General features: G+C 56.5%; 1 protein-coding gene across 1 annotated transcript; it reads left to right on the top strand.

Annotated features, from left to right (window-relative positions):
* The first annotated feature begins 549 nt into the window (after positions 1-549).
* CASP9 (caspase 9) lies at positions 550-15,603 on the top strand. Its single transcript, XM_028513675.2, has 9 exons — positions 550-867; positions 3,927-4,323; positions 6,139-6,173; positions 7,131-7,307; positions 7,727-7,816; positions 9,040-9,187; positions 13,152-13,331; positions 13,942-14,051; positions 15,407-15,603. Exons 1-9 carry the CDS (start codon positions 736-738, stop codon positions 15,494-15,496), a joined length of 1,359 nt encoding a protein of 452 aa, XP_028369476.1. The 5' UTR covers positions 550-735; the 3' UTR covers positions 15,497-15,603.
* The last annotated feature ends 885 nt before the right edge of the window (positions 15,604-16,488 follow it).

The raw sequence follows: 16,488 nt of genomic DNA, 5'->3' as shown, positions 1-16,488 counted from the left end.
GCATAATGTAGTCAGGGGCAAATGAGGTAATGGAACGTAAAGTGTCTGGCATAATGGCTGGGACCTAGCAAATGATCAGAAAACGGGAGTAAATGCTTTTCAGATGCGGAAATGAGCCGTACAAACTGGGGGTTGAGAAGACTAGATTTCGGCCGTTTTCCTCTGTGGTGGGAGGTGCTAGGGTGGGAGGGAAGGCAAAGGGTAATGAAAGACCACGTAAGGTGGGCTTGGTTGGATGAGACCAAGTTTGGAACAGTGAACGAAGGGCACGGGGGACAGCAGATTTACAGTTTTAATGGCGGAAGGAGAGAGGGCTACACGGGGTAGGGGTTTGAATGGGGCGAGACAGACTGTGGCTCAAGGCTTGATTGGCTCTTACTGGCAGCGTAACTCCTCCTCTTGAGTCTCCGTAAAAGCTAGTGGTCTTGAATTTTGGGCGGGGCGGGGGGGAGGGGGAAAGCGGCTGCATCGCAGGGGTGTGTCTGGGGCGGGGCGTGACTGGGGGCGGGGCGTTGACGCACGCGTGTGCCCTGGGGGCTGGACACCGCGCAGTAGCTGAGCCCAATGAAGGGAGGTGGCCTGGCCTAGGGGCGGGACCCTGGGGGCAAGGGAGACACCGGGGCGGGGTGCCACGCTGTGGCCCGCCCAGGGGCGGGTCCTGGGGAGCTGGCTGGGCGCTTCGGCCGAGGCCCGGAAGTGGACGAGGGCGGCCTGGGTTCCCGCTGCCTACCTGCCATGGACGAGGCTGACCGACAGCTCCTGCGGCGATGCCGGGTGCAGCTCGTCGGCGAGCTGCAGGTGGCCGATCTCTGGGACGTCCTGCTGAACCGCCAGCTCTTTAAGCCAGACATGATCGAGGACATCCAGGTGCGCCCCGCCCCCTCCCAGCCTACGCACTGCTTCTCTTATCTTGCGCAGACTTCTCTCACTGTTGGGGACAGCGAGGCCGCGCGGAGAGGGTTATTGGAGCCACAAAGTAACTTAATGACCGAGCTCCCCAGTCTGTGCCAACCACTACCCCCCGCCTTTAGGGAACCATTGTGTGGGAATCCGGTTTTTCCTCACGATGGCGAGCCCCTTAAATTGCCCAGCCAAACCAAGCAGTCCTGGACACCGCCTTGCTAAGGCGATTCTGCGCCTTGCACCATCGGTGTGCACCGTGAGCTGCGGCAGCGCTGGGCTTTTGCCAGCAAGGAGGCGTGTTTGTTTTCAGCTCCCCTAGCATGAAGGCCCACGGCACCCACTTGGGTGGCAGACTGCCTGGCACCCTGTCCTTGGACAGTCCACACCCTCTTTGAGCCAGTTTCCTGGGCTGTGAAATGGGGGCAACAGTTGTCTTGTCCTCAGGGCTGAGATACAGGATATGAAACAGAAGTGTCAGGCTCAGAGTAAGGGCTCATGTGTGGTAGTTGGTTGGGCCCTGTCCTCCTTGGCCAGCCCCTCATGTATTAAGTTTATGTTTTGTAAGGGTTTTTGGAGATGAACTGCCTTATGCAGGTGATGGAGGGAAGAATAGAGTTAAACATTGGCAATTCTCTTTAAAAGCACTTTCATGTCTTGGTCTTATTTGACCCTCGCCACAGGCCTGTGAGGTCAGATGGGTACAGGAGGGATGCGCAGTGGGTGTGCATGGCTTCGTGGAGGCCCCTGGCCAGTGCCCCATGGGCGGCTTGCAGGCCGAGTGTCCAGTTTCTGCCTCACCCAGAAGTTGGGCCTGACCCAGTGGGAAGTCTTTAATAGAACGAGTGTCATTTGGGAAATTACCCATGAATAATAATGAAAAGAAGTCTTAGGAGCACCTGCTGCATGGCCTGTGCTGAGGAGTGGAGATGGTGTGAGGCCATATCCTTGCTTTTAGGCACATAAAGAGGGGTCACCAATTGGAATGCCCATAGAGGCCCAATGGGTGGGTACTATAGCAGGCAGCCTCTGTCCTGCCCTCCAGGTCCAGCAGGGTGTGGTCCCGCCGGAATTCTGGTCTGGTATTGCCAGATCTGTCATGTTGTTAAAGAGAAACTGGGAATCTTGATTTTGATGTCTAATTACCTGATTTTTTTTCCTTTTTAAAAAAAGATTTTATTTATTCATTTTTAGAGAGGGAAGGGAGGGAGAAAGAGAGAGAGAGAGAAACATCAATGTGCTGTTGCTGGGGGCCGTGGCCTGCAACTCAGGCATGTGCCCTGACTGGGAACTGAAACTGTGATGCTTTGGTTTGCAGCCCGCGCTTAATCCATAATTACCTGATTTTAAATGTCTGCACAAACTCAGACTCTTTAAAGAATGCTACGTGAACAGCGGGTGCCATTTCACCGCACCTGGGCTGGCTGACAAACACACAGGCTCTGGGGCCACGTGGGCGTGGGCCCTCATCTTGGCTTTGTCACATGTTAGCAAGTTGCAGCACCTTTTGGTGACCCACTCTCCCTCTTCCGTACAGTGGGGGTGATTGTAATTTCAGGTTGTCGAGGGGGACTAAGGGAAAGATGCACTTAGCAAGTGCCTACCTTATCGTGAGTGTTCAGTAACTCTTGAGGGAAATCGAAACACCCCCATCTACTTGCAGAAGTAAGCAGATAGCAGTTTTGCTGCTGAGAATGATCTTTTCTGTGACACTATGTGTCTCTGCTGTTCGGTATAGTAGCCATTAGTCACATGTCCCTACGTAACTGTGAATCTGAAGCAATTAAAATTAAACAAAATAAAAAATTCAGTTCTCCAGCTGTAGGACCCAGGTGCACAGTAGCTGCATGTGGCTGATATGGGCAGCTCCGATAAAGGACATTTCCATCGTCTTGGGAAGTTCCTGTGGACAGCGCTGCTGTAGACCATTTGAGGGCAGGGGGGCATCTTATTCCACCCTGAGGAACTTTCAGAGTGCTGGGCCTTGAAGGACAACCAGCAGATCACCAGCATCTTCTTCTTGCTCCCACCCTGCTCCTTATCTTGGTGCCTGGCCTCACTGTCCCTACACCTGCCAACCTGGACCATTTCTCCATTGTCACAGTCCCCCCAGTCAATGGCCAGGTCCTGTCGATTCTCCCTCCTTATTTCTCTGGTCTGCCCTCTGACTCCTGTCTCTTCCAGCTGCACTGTCTTTGCCGCCAACTGACATGGCTTGGCTCCCTCCCTTCACTGTCCACCCTGCCCCTGGGTTGATTTTTCTAAATGACAGATCCGACTCTGTCACCCTCTTCTTCAAGCTCTTCAGTGGCTTCTCACAGCTTTCTTGGCATGACCACACAGATGCCTCGTTCTTCGCTACTATTTCCCACTCCGACTTATGGTTCCCATTTCTCTGAATTCACTATTCACTTCTTCTTTTTTTAAAGACAACACACCTTTTCCCTCTTACATTGCTGGAGGTCGAACGTTGAAAGTGAGTCCTGAGGGGTTAAACCCACGGTGTCAGCAGGGCTGCTTCCTTCTGGACGCTCAGGGGAGAATCCAGTCCTTGCCCGCTGCAGCTTCGAGAGGCTGCCGGCGTTCCTTGGCTTGTGGCCACATCACTTCAGCCTCTGTGTTCATCTTCACGTCTTGCCGTTCGCTTCTTGATCTTCCCTAGTGCCTCAGCTGAGGCCCCTGCTGGAAGCCTCTTTTACTGCCCAGGACTGAGTCGTGTGCCCCCAGTCCCATGTTCTTTTCCTGGGGCACGTCTCTCCTCGCTGTGTCCTAGGCGATTTGTCTGTTTCCATTCCCCATGTGACGTTTGCTGCCTGGGGACCGAGATGGTTTGCTGCTGTATTTTTAGCACTTTTGCACATAGTAGATGCTTCCAAAATACTGAATGGATAGATGAGTCAAGGCAGGGCCAATTTTTGCTTCCTTGCCTGATTGTTCAGATATATGCTATCAGGGACGTAGGAGAACAACGTGAGAGTCACAGGGAAGCGTGTAAGTAATAGTGTCATGTCATTCTCTCCAAACAGCGGGCGGGCTCCGGGTCCCGGCGCGACCAGGCCAGGCAGCTGATCACGGATCTGGAGACTCGAGGGAGTCAGGCCCTGCCTTTGTTCATCTCCTGCTTAGAGGACACAGGCCAGCACGACCTGGCTTCAATGCTGAGAACCAGTCGACAAGCAGCAAAGCGGGATCCTGAGGCCATCAGACCCCGGGACCTGCAGCCTGTGGTGGTCGGCCCCGTGGGCCTCGGACCGGAGGAACTGAGAGGGGTGAGGCAGGACCCACTGAAGCTGACCTCAGGCAAACTCACCCCAGTAGTGCTGGGGCCAGAAGAGCTCTGTTCCACCAAGCTCAGACCAGAGGTTCTCAGACCAGACGTGCCCAGGCCAGTGGATGCTCCTTCCGGAGGATTCGATGGCATCCGTGAGTACTGAGAGGGTGGCTGGGAGGTGGGTGTGCCCATCAGTGCAGCTGGGCAGGCTGAAACTCAGAATTTAATTTTGGCGTTGTCTTTCTGAGAACTCCTATCGAGCATGGGTGGAGTATGCCGGCAGGCCTTCAGAAGATTTAATTTTGGCAGCCCCTCCTCTGAAAAGCACGTGTTCTTTTCTGGACGGGGAATTTCGAAGGACTTCTCTTCCGCCTCAGAGACTCCTTCTTCTGTTTGCTCAAGTCTGACAGTGATGTTCTCTGTTGCATTTTTTTTTTCATTTTATTCATCGTGTTCTTCGGTTCCAGATTTTCTGTTCGTTTTCTCTTTCACGATTTCTAGCTCTCCGTTAAACTTCTCATTTTGTTTGTGTGTTGTTTTCCTGATTCCGTTAAATTGTCTTTCTGTGTTTCTTTGTGGCTAACTGAACTTCCTTTGAACACCGATCTTGAATTCTTCTTTGGGCAAATCTCAGAGTTTCATTTCTCTGGGGTCGGTTACTGGAAAATGTTCCTTTAGCGGTGTCATGTTTTCCTGGTCTTCCATGTTCCTTGAAGTCCTGCGTGGCTGTCTTTGTGTCTGAAGAGACGTGGCTCCCTCCCGTCTTCACCGACCGGCTCAGTGGACTCTGAACTTCCGCCACGGCGCTCCCGTGCGTGGGTCAATGTCAGTCTCGGGGTCCTTTGCGGGGGAAGGCAGTAGGAAATCCTTATTCTGCCATTTGGATAACACTGCCTTCTCACTTTGGGGGTCATTGTTGCGAATTTGAGAAGTGAATGAATTCCTCAGAGGTGGATAGTAGTTCTGTTTTGGGGGTGCAGTGGAATTTTGGAAGTGAGCAATAGTTTCAGAATTAAGTCTGTGGACCAATACAAGCCTTCAGGCTAGGGAAAACCTTCTCTTTTTTTTAAAACATGGGATGTGAATGCTTTCCTGGCGTGACTTTTAAATTGGCAAGAAAACAGTTCCCAACAAGAGGTCCAGGTCTGCTGTCAGCAAGGAACGTCACCGTCGCCGGGTCATGAGTGTAGGCCCCCACGTGTCTTGGAGGTAGCCACTGTGTTCTCGTTGCTTCAGAAGAAAAATTAGCCCCCCGGCCTCATAGGCTGGTGGGTTGTTGACTTTTAGCTAATGGAAATGAAACCTCTGGGCATTGGAGCAATAAATGACCATTTTCCTCAGTTATTCATTCTGCAAATATCTGCCGAGGCCCTACTCTGTGCTGGGTCCCCAGGGTTCCACAGAGTGGGGCAGTCTGCTCTCCTGGAGGCTCCCGTGTGCTCCTCTGTTCTGGAATTGAACGTAAACGGAATCACACCATATATATACACGCTTTACAGCTCTTTTAACTCGGTATAGTGTGTTTGAGGTCATCCATGGGGTTGCGTGTGTCAGCAGCTCATCCCTGTGCAGGCTGCTTGGTGTTCCTTTGTCCGGCTGTGTCGTGGCTCGTTTATCTGTCGACCCGTGGATGGACCTTTGCATTGTTTCTCGTTTTAGGCATTATGGGTAGCTCTGCAGTGACGTTGGCGGCCAAGTCTTTTTGTGTCCGTTGCTTTCATTTCTCCTGGGTATGCGTCCACCTTGGAATGGAATTGCTGGTTGGAGGGCAGGTGGGCATTTGATTAATAGAAACTTCTAACTAGTTCCCCAAGGTGGCTGTGCTGCGTGACTCCCTCCCACCGGCGCTGTCTGAGGGCTCCCACGTGTCTGTGGGGGCGGTCCTCCCAGAGTCCCGTGCCCCTCCGCTGTTGGACCCTGCCATTCACGTTTTCCCTCTTTGCCTCTCTCTCTCCCCCCACCTCCAGGTACACAGGAGACTTCGAGGGGAAACGCTGATTTGGTGAGCCTTCCTAGGATTTGGGGCCCGTGGCGTTGGCTTTGGGTCCTTCTGCTCCTCACGCCCTGGGCCCTTTCCCGCAGCCACTGTGGGAACCCAGGGAACCCAGCCCGGCTGGAGGGAGGCTCCCAGGCCCGGGTCCCCTCCGGCTCCCTGACTTGGGCACAGCTCCTTCTGGAGCAGATTGTCCAGCCCTGCTCTCTCCTCCCCTGTGAAGTCAGGGGTCCCACTTAGTGAGGCGTGGACATCAAAATCAGCTGTGGCCTCACTCCTCCTGCCCCCTCCCCCCAATCTGAGTCACTGACTCCCATTCACAGCATGTATTGTGTGACTCCCGTGTGCCAGCCCTGGCCTCTGTGCTGGGACACCTGTGGACAGACCGCTTAAGTTTCTCGCCCTTGTGGAGCCATCGAGGCTAGTTCTAGAAAGGAACATATAAGTCTTCGGTATAAATAGTGTAATACATCATAAGCAAAAAGAACAGGCCGCTGCCAGAGAGGTTACAAGGGACACATTGAGCCTGGGGGGGACGTGGCGTCGGTGCTCCGAGGGCGGGCCTGGGCACGGGTCTGCCCAGAGTCGCCCACATGATTCTCAGGCACTCCCCTGGACTGGGGGGCCAGTAAAGTCCTTTAGGGGTGCACGTTTACGGGCGTCGGATGTCTAAGCTAGCAGCTCCCGTCCCCGAAAGCTGTGTGGGAGCTGGTGTGCCTTCCCAAACTTGGCCGCCTGCGCATCACACAGCCGGCGCCCGCCGCAGCCTGCCTGCAGGCTGCCGGCCTGTGCCCTGCAGCAGCACCGGGGGGGCGGACCCCGCTGTTCCTTCAGAGGGAGGGCAGACCCCATTGCTTGTGTTGTCGCTCCAGACCGTCAGCCACACGAGTGAAAGCCAGGGGGTGGCCTGCCCTCCTGAGGGAGGCAGGGAGACCCCGCCTCACGGTGGTCCCTGTGCTTGGGCAGGCCTACGTCCTGGATGCAGACCCCTGTGGCCGCTGCCTCATCCTCAACAACGTGAACTTCTCCCCGACGTCGGGGCTCAGCACCCGCTCCGGCTCCAACATCGACTGCGAGAAGTTGCGGAGACGCTTCCACTCGCTGCACTTCGAGGTGGAGGTGGAGCACGACCTGACCGCCAAGGTACGGTGGCCACTGTCCGTGCAGAGAGACAGGGACCCTGAGAGCAAGCGGCGCCCCAGGACCAGCCCGTGGGCCTGTGGGACCACGAGAGGCAGTGTTGCTCGGTGGTTAGCAGTTCAGGCTTCAGACTCAGGGAGCCCCGGGTGGAGGGCCGGCTGTCCCGGTACCTGCAGGGGGACCCTCGAGCCTGTGCTTCGTCGTCTGGACAGCAAGGACAGGACTCACTCCCAGGGTTGTTGTGAGGGTTCGGTGCCCTGAGCACAGCAGCTTTGCCCCGAGAATGATGGCTGTCCTGAGTGTCGTCACTTCGGCATGGGTGCTGGGAGCAGGGGCGGCGCTCCACCCCGGGGGCGCAGGTGGGCCTAGGATGGGGACCCGCTCCCTCAGTGTTGTGGTTCACTGTAACCTTCTCCTTGCAGCAAATGGGCCAGGCTCTGCTGGCGCTGGCGCGGCGGGACCACGGCACCCTGGACTGCTGCGTGGTGGTCATCCTCTCTCACGGCTGCCAGGTGGGAGGCCTCAGCTTCCCAGGCAGGCGCCTGGGACAGGCTGTACTGACAACCCTGTCCCTTCCTGTGCCCAGGACCCCCTTCGCTTTGTGGAAGGAGCCAGGGGGCCCTGTCCACCCCCACTGTTTTCTCGGGAGCCATCTGGCCCTCCGAGGAGTTGGGTTCTCCACTTGGGTGGCTGGGGGTGTTCCTGGGGAAGGCACCTGGGAGAGGCGGGGAGGAGGCAAGCTCCACTCACAAAGCGCCTTCCCTGGATCTCGTTCAGAGCCGGTGTAGTGGGTAAGAGCTCCCAGCTCCTGCCCCAGTCCTGCTGGGCATGGTTCGGGGCCCTTTGCTGCCGGCTGGGAGTCAGGGCCCTGGTACCCACTCTGGGCTTGGCCGCTCATGTGCTACGTCATCATGCCCAAGGCCACACCCCTTCCCGATCCCCAGTTTCCTTATCTTTTAAGTTGAGGGTTGGGAAGGTCAGAGGTTACAAGCTGGGGGTCTGTAGTCCCCCTCTGGGTTATACACCAAAATTAGGATTTCTAGCTTTTCTTGAAAAACCACAAAGGTCTGGCCTTACTAGGCCAGCCTCCTCCTGGAGCATGCTGTGTGGCCAGTAGCTGGGCAGGGGCTGCCCCTTGGGTTGTTTCCTTCCCGGAGTGGCCCCTGGACCAGTAGTGTGGGCATCACCGGGCAGCTGGTGACATGCAGACTCCTGGCCCTGCACCCTCCCCTGGACCTCTTCATTCAGAGCCTGCATCTCACTGGTCCCCATGCACGTAACGTTTGAGAGGAATCGCTCCGGAGCGGGGGTTCTCAATGTTCAGCGGCATCAGAGGCACCTGAAGGCCCCCACTGCGGGTCTCCTCTCTCGGGGTTTCTGATTTAGGAGGTCTGGGTGGGGCCCAGGAATGTGGATGTCTTACAAGTCCCCGGTGATACTCGTGCTGCTGGCCTGGGGGCCACGCTCGGAGGGCCACTGATCTGGAAGGAGCTGGCCAGCACTCTCCAGTTAGGCCTTCTCAGCCCCTACAGGCACGTGAGTTTAGACCCTGGGAACGGAAGCTGACCAGGGCCCATCCAGACCCAACCTGCTCGGTCTAAAGCAGCCTTGCACCCCTGGCTGCGACCTTCTAACTGCTTGCCCCCCACCTCCCCCCCGCCCCAGAGCTTCTGAACGGTTTGTTGGATTCCTACCCGACTTCTTGGTTGCGTAACCAGGATTCTCGGTCTTCCAGGCCAGCCACCTGCAGTTCCCCGGGGCCGTCTATGGCGTAGATGGCGGTCCTGTGTCCATCGAGAAAATCGTGAACATCTTCAATGGAACTGGCTGCCCCAGCTTGAGAGGGAAGCCCAAGCTGTTTTTCATCCAGGCCTGTGGCGGAGGTGAGCCGGTCCTCAGTCTGCCTGCAGAAGGATCTGGTGGGGAAGGAGCCGCTGCCCCCCGCTTCCTTCCTATCCAGCCCCTCTCGATGTCCCTGGGTGCCCCCAGGCAGTCAGAGGGCCCCAAACGTGGTGGCTGCTGTCTGGATGGCGGCACCTGCGTTGGCTGGAGCGGGCCTCAGGTTTGTCCAGCCCTCAGAGGCGAGAGTGTCGGTCTCACGATGCAGTGGAATCAGAGGCTCACGCAGCTTTGGTGATTTCAAATCTCCTGAGACTCGACAAAAAGAAACCAAGTGGAGAAGAAAAGAAAAACTTCACTTTCCTGACCTCCATCCACTAGACCTCCTTCCCGCTCCCCCAGAGAAAGGGAGGCCAGCTTTCTGGGAACGTCACGGTTAGCCCGTCTCCCAGCCCTGTGCTCGTCCCTTCTCAGGGGCATGGAGGCACTCTGCCGTGTCTCTGGACTCCTTAGTGGGGCCTACGAGGCCCCTGGGGATCCGGCCCCCGCCACGTTGCTTCCCCAAGCCTGGCGTGCCGTGTCCGCCCCAGCACCGCTCAACCGTCTGAGGATGTCACAGGCTCCAGCTTGCTCCTCAGCCTTTCCATGTGCCATCCTCTGCCTCGTCTCCTGGCCACTCTTAGTCACCCCTCCTTCTGGCTACCATTTACTGTCACCGCCTCCAGGAAGTCTTTCCCAAACACCGCGTCCTTGAACAGTCGGTTTGCTGGCCCTTGAGCTCCCGCAGCGCCTGTGCCTTCCTGTCACAGCAGCATCTCCTGGCGTTGAGACAGCCTCAGCCCCCGTCAGCTCTCCGAGGGCGGGGCCCGGCCTGTCTGCCCTGCGGCCGGGCCTGGTCCTGCTCAAAGCTCACAGTTTGGTTGCATCTCATGTGGATTGTAATGACTTGAATTTGAATTGGAAATAGAACCATATAAAAATATCTTTCAGTAAAATTCAAAATAACGTAGACTCCCACCGTTAAAAATCTCACCAAAACAGCTCCCGGGGAAGAGCAGGATTCCAGTGCTGGAACACAGCCGCCTGTGGAGTTCTGGTCCCTGCTTAGCACTCAGCAGGCGGTGCGACCTGTGGTTAACGCTGTTGCCACATGGGGGCGGCCTGTCCGCTGAGAACAGAAACAGAAACGTCAGAGACCCATCACTGTCTGGCGGGTGTCCTGTGTACATGCATCGGACAGTCTGTCCTGGATTTTGTCCTGACTCTTACGTGGCTATTTTGAAGTTCGCTGTGGTTACAACCTGAAAGAATTGAAAAACCCTCTAACACCCTTCATTAAGAGGCAGTGCCGGCACTGGGGTGGAAAATGTGTGTCCAGATAGGTCACCTCGGTGTGGAACGGCAGTGAGTAGCATGAGAGAAGGCAACAGACAGCGTGGTGATGCGCTTGGCCAGAGCCCTGTGGCGTCTGTCGGGCCGAGCTGTTGATTTGGGGTTCCCCCCTTCAGAATTTTGATTTTGGGTGCCCCCCTTCAGAATTTTAGAGCTTGTGCTGAGAGGCAGCAGGAAGCTCGAAGTGCTGCTGCAGTGGTTATGCATGGAGGGAGCAGCGGCTCTTCCCGCTGCGTGTTGACGCTTGTGGGGCGGTCAGTCCCGCCTCCCAGGGGGTCTGAATCAGTGAGGCTCCTTAAGAACAGAGCTGGGGGTAAAGCGCAGAACCCTGGAGCTAGGCCTTCACATCGGGTTTGCAGAATGAGGGTGGCACATGAATGGACACAGACTGGTGTCCCCTGCCTGACCCACTCCTTCTTTCCCTGTAGTCCCCTCTCGGATCCTACTGTATCTGCCCCGTTTTTCACGGGCAGTCCCTCTGCCCTCCCCATCCCCTTAGGCTGTTCTTAAGTCATTCCACCCGAGTGCCCCCTCCCCCTGCTGCACTGGCTGCCCAGAGGGACCCAGCAGCCCTCGCACGCGGGGTCCTCTCCGCTGTTCCACTTAGGTCATTCCCAGATACCTAGGGCAGCCTCCCGAGTCTCAGCCAAGACAATGACCAGAAGCAGTGACCTGAGCAAGCTCTAGTCCAGCTTTCGCACGTCTCAGAAGCCGCCTTTGCAGGCTTGGGGCCTCTGTGCAGTACAGCAGGGGGAGGGGGTGAGAGGCAGGAAGGTATAAGGCAGAATCCTGGCCCCTGCCCGGGGGACTGTGGGAACAGAGACAAATCACCAAGTTTCTGAACTTCAGCCGTATGGGGTGAGAGGTCAGCAGATGTCAGGGTTGTTATTACGGGGAGCCAGAACTGTCTCTGTCTCATCTTTGTCTCCTGCAGACGGGCCCCCACCTCTCCTGGGTGAGCTAGCCCCTCCCTCCCTCCCTCCTGCTGTTTCCCACGGTATATCCAGCCTCGCAGGCTGCCTCCTCTCTGGCCCTCGGGCCTGCCCGCCAGCCCGGCAGGTGCCATTTTTCCTACCAGGACTGTTCTCCACCCCGCACATCGGAGGCTGGGTCCCAGAACCCCTCCCCCGAGGGACCCCTGCACCACTCCACCACTGCCTGTTTTTCCTGACGCTCTTCTTAGCTGCTTTGCTCCTGGAGGAGCCTGGGGTGCCCTGCAGGGGGCTCGACCTCTGGAACTCGTCCCAGAGACCTCCCGCAGTGGGGCCACTCTGATGACAGTGAGCTCTGTCTGGCTCGTCCTGAGCTCTCTGTTTTCCAGGCGGTCCACCGCTTTGGGTGGGGGGTTGGATTTTAAGACTGAAAAGATAGAAAATACCACAAGTTAAAATTATCCAGGATCCTGCGAGGCTGACCTCAGCCCATCAGTCTGCTTCCCTCATCTGCCATAACCCCTAAAGCGCATCCCCCACACCTCCAGGGTCTTCATCGTCGCTAGTCCGGGTGGTCTTCTAACCCTCTGTTTCAGTGACGTGCTCTCACCCACGAAACTGTCCCCCCGGCGTCGGCCCTTCGGGTGAGACCCAGGTTTTGGCTCTCATGGCCGCAGGGGGCTTTCAATAGAGGGCTTCCGCCTCCACATGAATTGTTCTCTTAGGAAATGACAGGGTCAGAAGCTGTCAGCATGTCCGTGGCTCCTGCCACCTGGGACTCGGCGCCTCCTTTGATGACATGAAAGGGTTTGAAATAGCTTCAGAAGTACTAAGGGTAGAGTAGAACAATAATAGAGGGAACGCAAGGGGGAGTGAGTCTGGGACGTACACATGCACCCTCTGAGGTCCTGCGCGGCTGCAGAGGCACCTGGCTAGAGCCACACCTCAGCTCCACCTGCTGCTGGTAAGGCAGAGCCAAGGACGGCAAGTGTTCTTCCCCCGGTTGTCCTAAAGGGGGCGCTGTGTGTATTATGGACAATTTCCTCTACACTATTCCTCTGGAAAAAAAAAAGATGAGTTTTATATGGTCTTTTCTTTTTTAAGATTTTATTTATTTAGTTTTAGAGAGAGGGGAAGGGAGGGAGAAGGAGAGGGAGAGAAATATCAATGTATGGCTGTCTCCCACGCAGCCCTGACTAGGAATCGAATCAGCGACCCCCTGGTCCACAGCCCACGCTCAGTCCACTGAGCTACACAAAATACGAGTTTTAATACATGTTTTCCCAGTTGGGCGTTTTTAAGTTTGGGTGGGAGCACTGTTTTATGTGTTCAGCTGTTGATGGGCACTTGGGCTGTTTTTGCTTTTTGCCTGTTGTGAATAATGCCGCTGCGAACCTTTGTCTACAGGTTTTGTCTCATGGGTGTGCGCCTTGTAGCTCGTTGTAGCTATGCTTTAAATTTCTGCATCTTCCCACGCCCCACCCCCCAAGTTTACTTAATGAACGTGTAAAACTTTCGTTGTAGGAAGAAGTAAAGCTTCTGTTTCGGTTTCCCGCCCGTGTTCACCCAGCACCGGAGCCCTGCTCCGGAGGGAGTCAGTGGCCTTGGGTGGCGGCAGGCCGCACGGAGCAGGAGCTCTGGTCTGGGTTCAGGGACACGTCCTGTCTGTTTTCGCTTCTTGCAGACCAGAGAGACAGGGGGTTTGAGGTGGTCTCCACTGCCCCTGAGGACAGGGCCCCTGGCGGGAACCCGGAGCCAGATGCTGCCCCGTTCCTGGACAAGCCAGGCGCCTGTGACCAGCCAGATGCCGTGTCTAGTTTGCCCACGCCGAGTGACATCTTCGTGTCTTACTCCACCTTCCCAGGTGAGCGCATCCGCCAGTGGGCCCCGCCCCCGTCTGTCTTAGAAACAATTGTGTTGTGAAAGGAAACACCTGGGCGTGAGTCTTCATTCTGCCTCCTGCCACCTGGGTGCCCCTGAGCAAGTTACTTTCCCTGTCTGAGCCTCTCTGGGCCTCTCTGAGCCAGGCAGGTGAGGCGCCCAGGATACTAAATTTAAGGAGGAATACACCCTTGGGCTTGTGTGCCTCCCCCTCTTCCTGGCTTTGCCTCCGTTTTCTCATCTTTAAAATGGGAATAATAATCATACCTCAGGGGTTGCCGTGGGAATTAACAAGGTGCCTGGCGCATAGCAGGTGGGACAGGTGTTAGTGTCCTTCCTTTCTTGTCCCTTGAGGGAGTCACTTGGCTTCTCTGAGGCTCGGTTTCCTTGTGGGAAAACTGGAGTCATAGCTGACGTCACGGGGTGGTGCTGAGGATGAGATGGGGTCCCCATGGGGCAGAGTGTAGGGGTGCCGGCTGCTGCTCCTGCTGGGGGTGTGAGTGCGGCAGAGACCGGCCGGCCGAAGCCCTGGCCAGTCTGCATAGGGCGGCGGCGGCAGCTCCCAACCAAGCCCAGCCTTTCCCCTTCCGCAGGGTTTGTATCCTGGAGGGACCGCAACCGTGGCTCTTGGTATGTGGAGACTCTGGATGGCGTTTTGGAGCAGTGGGCTCACTCGGAAGACCTGCAGAGCCTCCTGCTCAGGGTGAGCTCCGCCTTCTGGGAAGGGGAGGGGCCGCTGCTGGGAGGGCAGGGAGGCGGGCGGGAGCAGGTAGACCAAAGGTAAAAGGTGGAGAGACCCCGTCCACGCCTGCATCTTGGCTTGCCTTGGAGTCAGTGCTTCTGCTTCTCTGACGCAAGCTGTCACTGCCTGCGGTGACGTTTGCCCCTTATTCCAAGGGCCCCCATCCTTGGCTTCTTTGAGGTCCCCAGGCTGATGCCCTCCACTCCCCGCACTGACAGAGCCAGCCCTCAGCACCAGGGTTGGCTGGCTCGGTGGGCAGAGCGTTGCATTTCTGAAGGCAGGTCGTGGTGCTGTCCCTGTGTCCCTGCACCCTTTGCCCCACTGCGAGGTCATCTACTTACACTGTCTCTCTCTTGCCTTTTTAAAAAAATCCTCACCTGAGGACATGCTTACTGATTTTAGAGAGAGGGGAAGGGAGGGAGAGAGAGACGGAGAGAAACATCAATGTGAAAGAAACATTGACTGGTTGCTTCTCGTACACAGTCTGATGGGGGCCTGAACCTGCAACTTAGGCACATGTCCTGACTGGGAATTGAACCTGCAACCTAGGCGTGTGTCCTAACCAGGAATTGAACCCGTGGCCTTTCAGATTACAGGACGACGCTCCAACCAACTGAGCCACACTGGCCAGGGCTGCTCCTGACTCTCTAGAGTCATGAGTCCTCTTTAGGGTGTCCCCTTCTCGGGAGGCCCCCAGTGGGAGAATGGGGCAGGATGGCTGATAGGGCCCCAGCCTCGTGAGTGAGGTCCCACCCAGAGCAGTTGCTTCCTCCGAGGGTTGCAGAGCACTCGTGGGCCCCGCCTGCTCTGCTCAGGTGTTTTTGAGCCATGAGAAGGGGCTGGGACTGCCCGTTTATTCGGAGGAGGCTCCGCCTCTGTGCTTTCTCAAGCAGAGTGGAGCAGGAAAGCCAAGTGCAGGGCCCCCACATGCCATGGCCCTGGGCAGGTGAACCGCAGAGGCAGCCCGGGGTCCCGCGGGGTCTGGGTGGGGGATCCCTGGGCCAAGTAGTGTGCTCAGCTCCGGGCCCCACCGCCTCTCCCAGCTTTTCTTCAAGCGAGCCTTTCAATCTGATCTGGGCTTTGTGAATTTTGAAATTTTGAAATTTTGGATTCTGAGTTCCCTAAACTTGTGGTTGAGTGCTCAGTTTTGGAACCCCCAGCCCCCAAGGAGGCTGCAGGCAGAGCCATTTAGGACTGCCGATGCAGGGGACGTTCCCCGCAGCTGCTCCCCGATTCCAGAAACCGAGGGAGTTCTTCCTTCGATGGAGAGAACTCACAGAGAACTCACAGACCTCCGTGCGGTCGTGTTTTCGCAGGTCGCTCATGCTGTTTCGGAGAAAGGGGTTTACAAACAGATCCCTGGTTGCATTAATTTCCTCCGGAAAAAACTCTTCTTTCGAACTTAGTGGAGCCACGGCCCGGACCCTGCCTCGTCCTTTACCCCCAAGCCTGCCTTCCCCCTCGCCCGGCGTTGGCCGAGACCTGGGCTTCCCTTCAGCCACGGCTGTCACGGGTGGCTGCAACAGGCTGCTGTCACGGGCGGAAGGGCTTTGGAGCCCATGGAGGGTCTGCTCCTCCCCACTGGTGGCAGACACTTTCAGCAGCCTCCACACTGGGGACAAAGGACTGATGACGGAGGAAGAGGAGAAGGACGCCGTGGACACAAGATGCAGCTTTCCACCCGTGGCTGGTTGCCTGGCCGGTGACCGTGTCTGTGGTCCTTGTGTTCACTCCAGAGCAGGGCTTCTCCGCCTCAGCACCATTGACACTTGGGGCCCCATAATCCTTTGCGGGGTGGGGTGGGGGCGTGTCCTGTGTGTGTAGGATATGGAGCAGCGTCCCTGGCCTCTACCCACGGAATGCCATTAGCATCTATCTCCCCCTGAGTGGTGACAACTGGAAATGTCTCAGGCATTGCCAAGTGCCCCTGGGGGCCCCCACCTGAGAACCACTGGGCTGGGGGGTAGTTTTTAGCTACAAACCAACCATCATCTCTCTCAAATCAGCAGGTTTAGGACTCCTGGGGCCTGAACAGCTGTAATCTGTGAATCTTAGATAATGTCTTAAAAATTACTTATTTTTCCTGTATACAGTATTCTTCAAAAATAAATCTTAGGTGAAAAGGACTCTCTTTGACCTATTCCCCTCATCATTTTGCTTCGACTCTTTGTCATTCCTTCTAAAGGAGACTTTGGCTTTTTTTGAAACATTTCATTTGACCCCCGACCCGGGAGGTGAGTGAGGTGGGAGCCGTGGGCTCGGAGAGGTCTAGCTGCTCGCCCAGGGGAGCGCCGTCAGCCAGGGGAGGGGCCTGCCTGGGCCCTGGCCTCCTCAGTGCCGCCTGGGCCTGCAGGTGCCTGCCTGGCAGAAGGACCTGCACTGTGGGGTGTCCATGCTG

Source organism: Phyllostomus discolor, chromosome 5, assembly GCF_004126475.2.
Source record: "Phyllostomus discolor isolate MPI-MPIP mPhyDis1 chromosome 5, mPhyDis1.pri.v3, whole genome shotgun sequence".
Taxonomy (NCBI): domain Eukaryota; kingdom Metazoa; phylum Chordata; class Mammalia; order Chiroptera; family Phyllostomidae; genus Phyllostomus; species Phyllostomus discolor.
The sequence above is the reverse complement of the archived record's forward strand: the minus strand, read 5'-3'. Positions and strand labels throughout refer to the sequence as shown.

Bases quoted from the DNA above. Each gene is read 5' to 3' on its own strand.
- CASP9 (XM_028513675.2), top strand. From the start codon at position 736: ATGGACGAGGCTGACCGACAGCTCCTGCGGCGATGCCGGGTGCAGCTC. The intron at 7,308-7,726 runs GTACGGTGGCCA...TTCTCCTTGCAG, and splicing joins AGCACGACCTGACCGCCAAG to CAAATGGGCCAGGCTCTGCT. The intron at 7,817-9,039 runs GTGGGAGGCCTC...TCGGTCTTCCAG, and splicing joins TCCTCTCTCACGGCTGCCAG to GCCAGCCACCTGCAGTTCCC.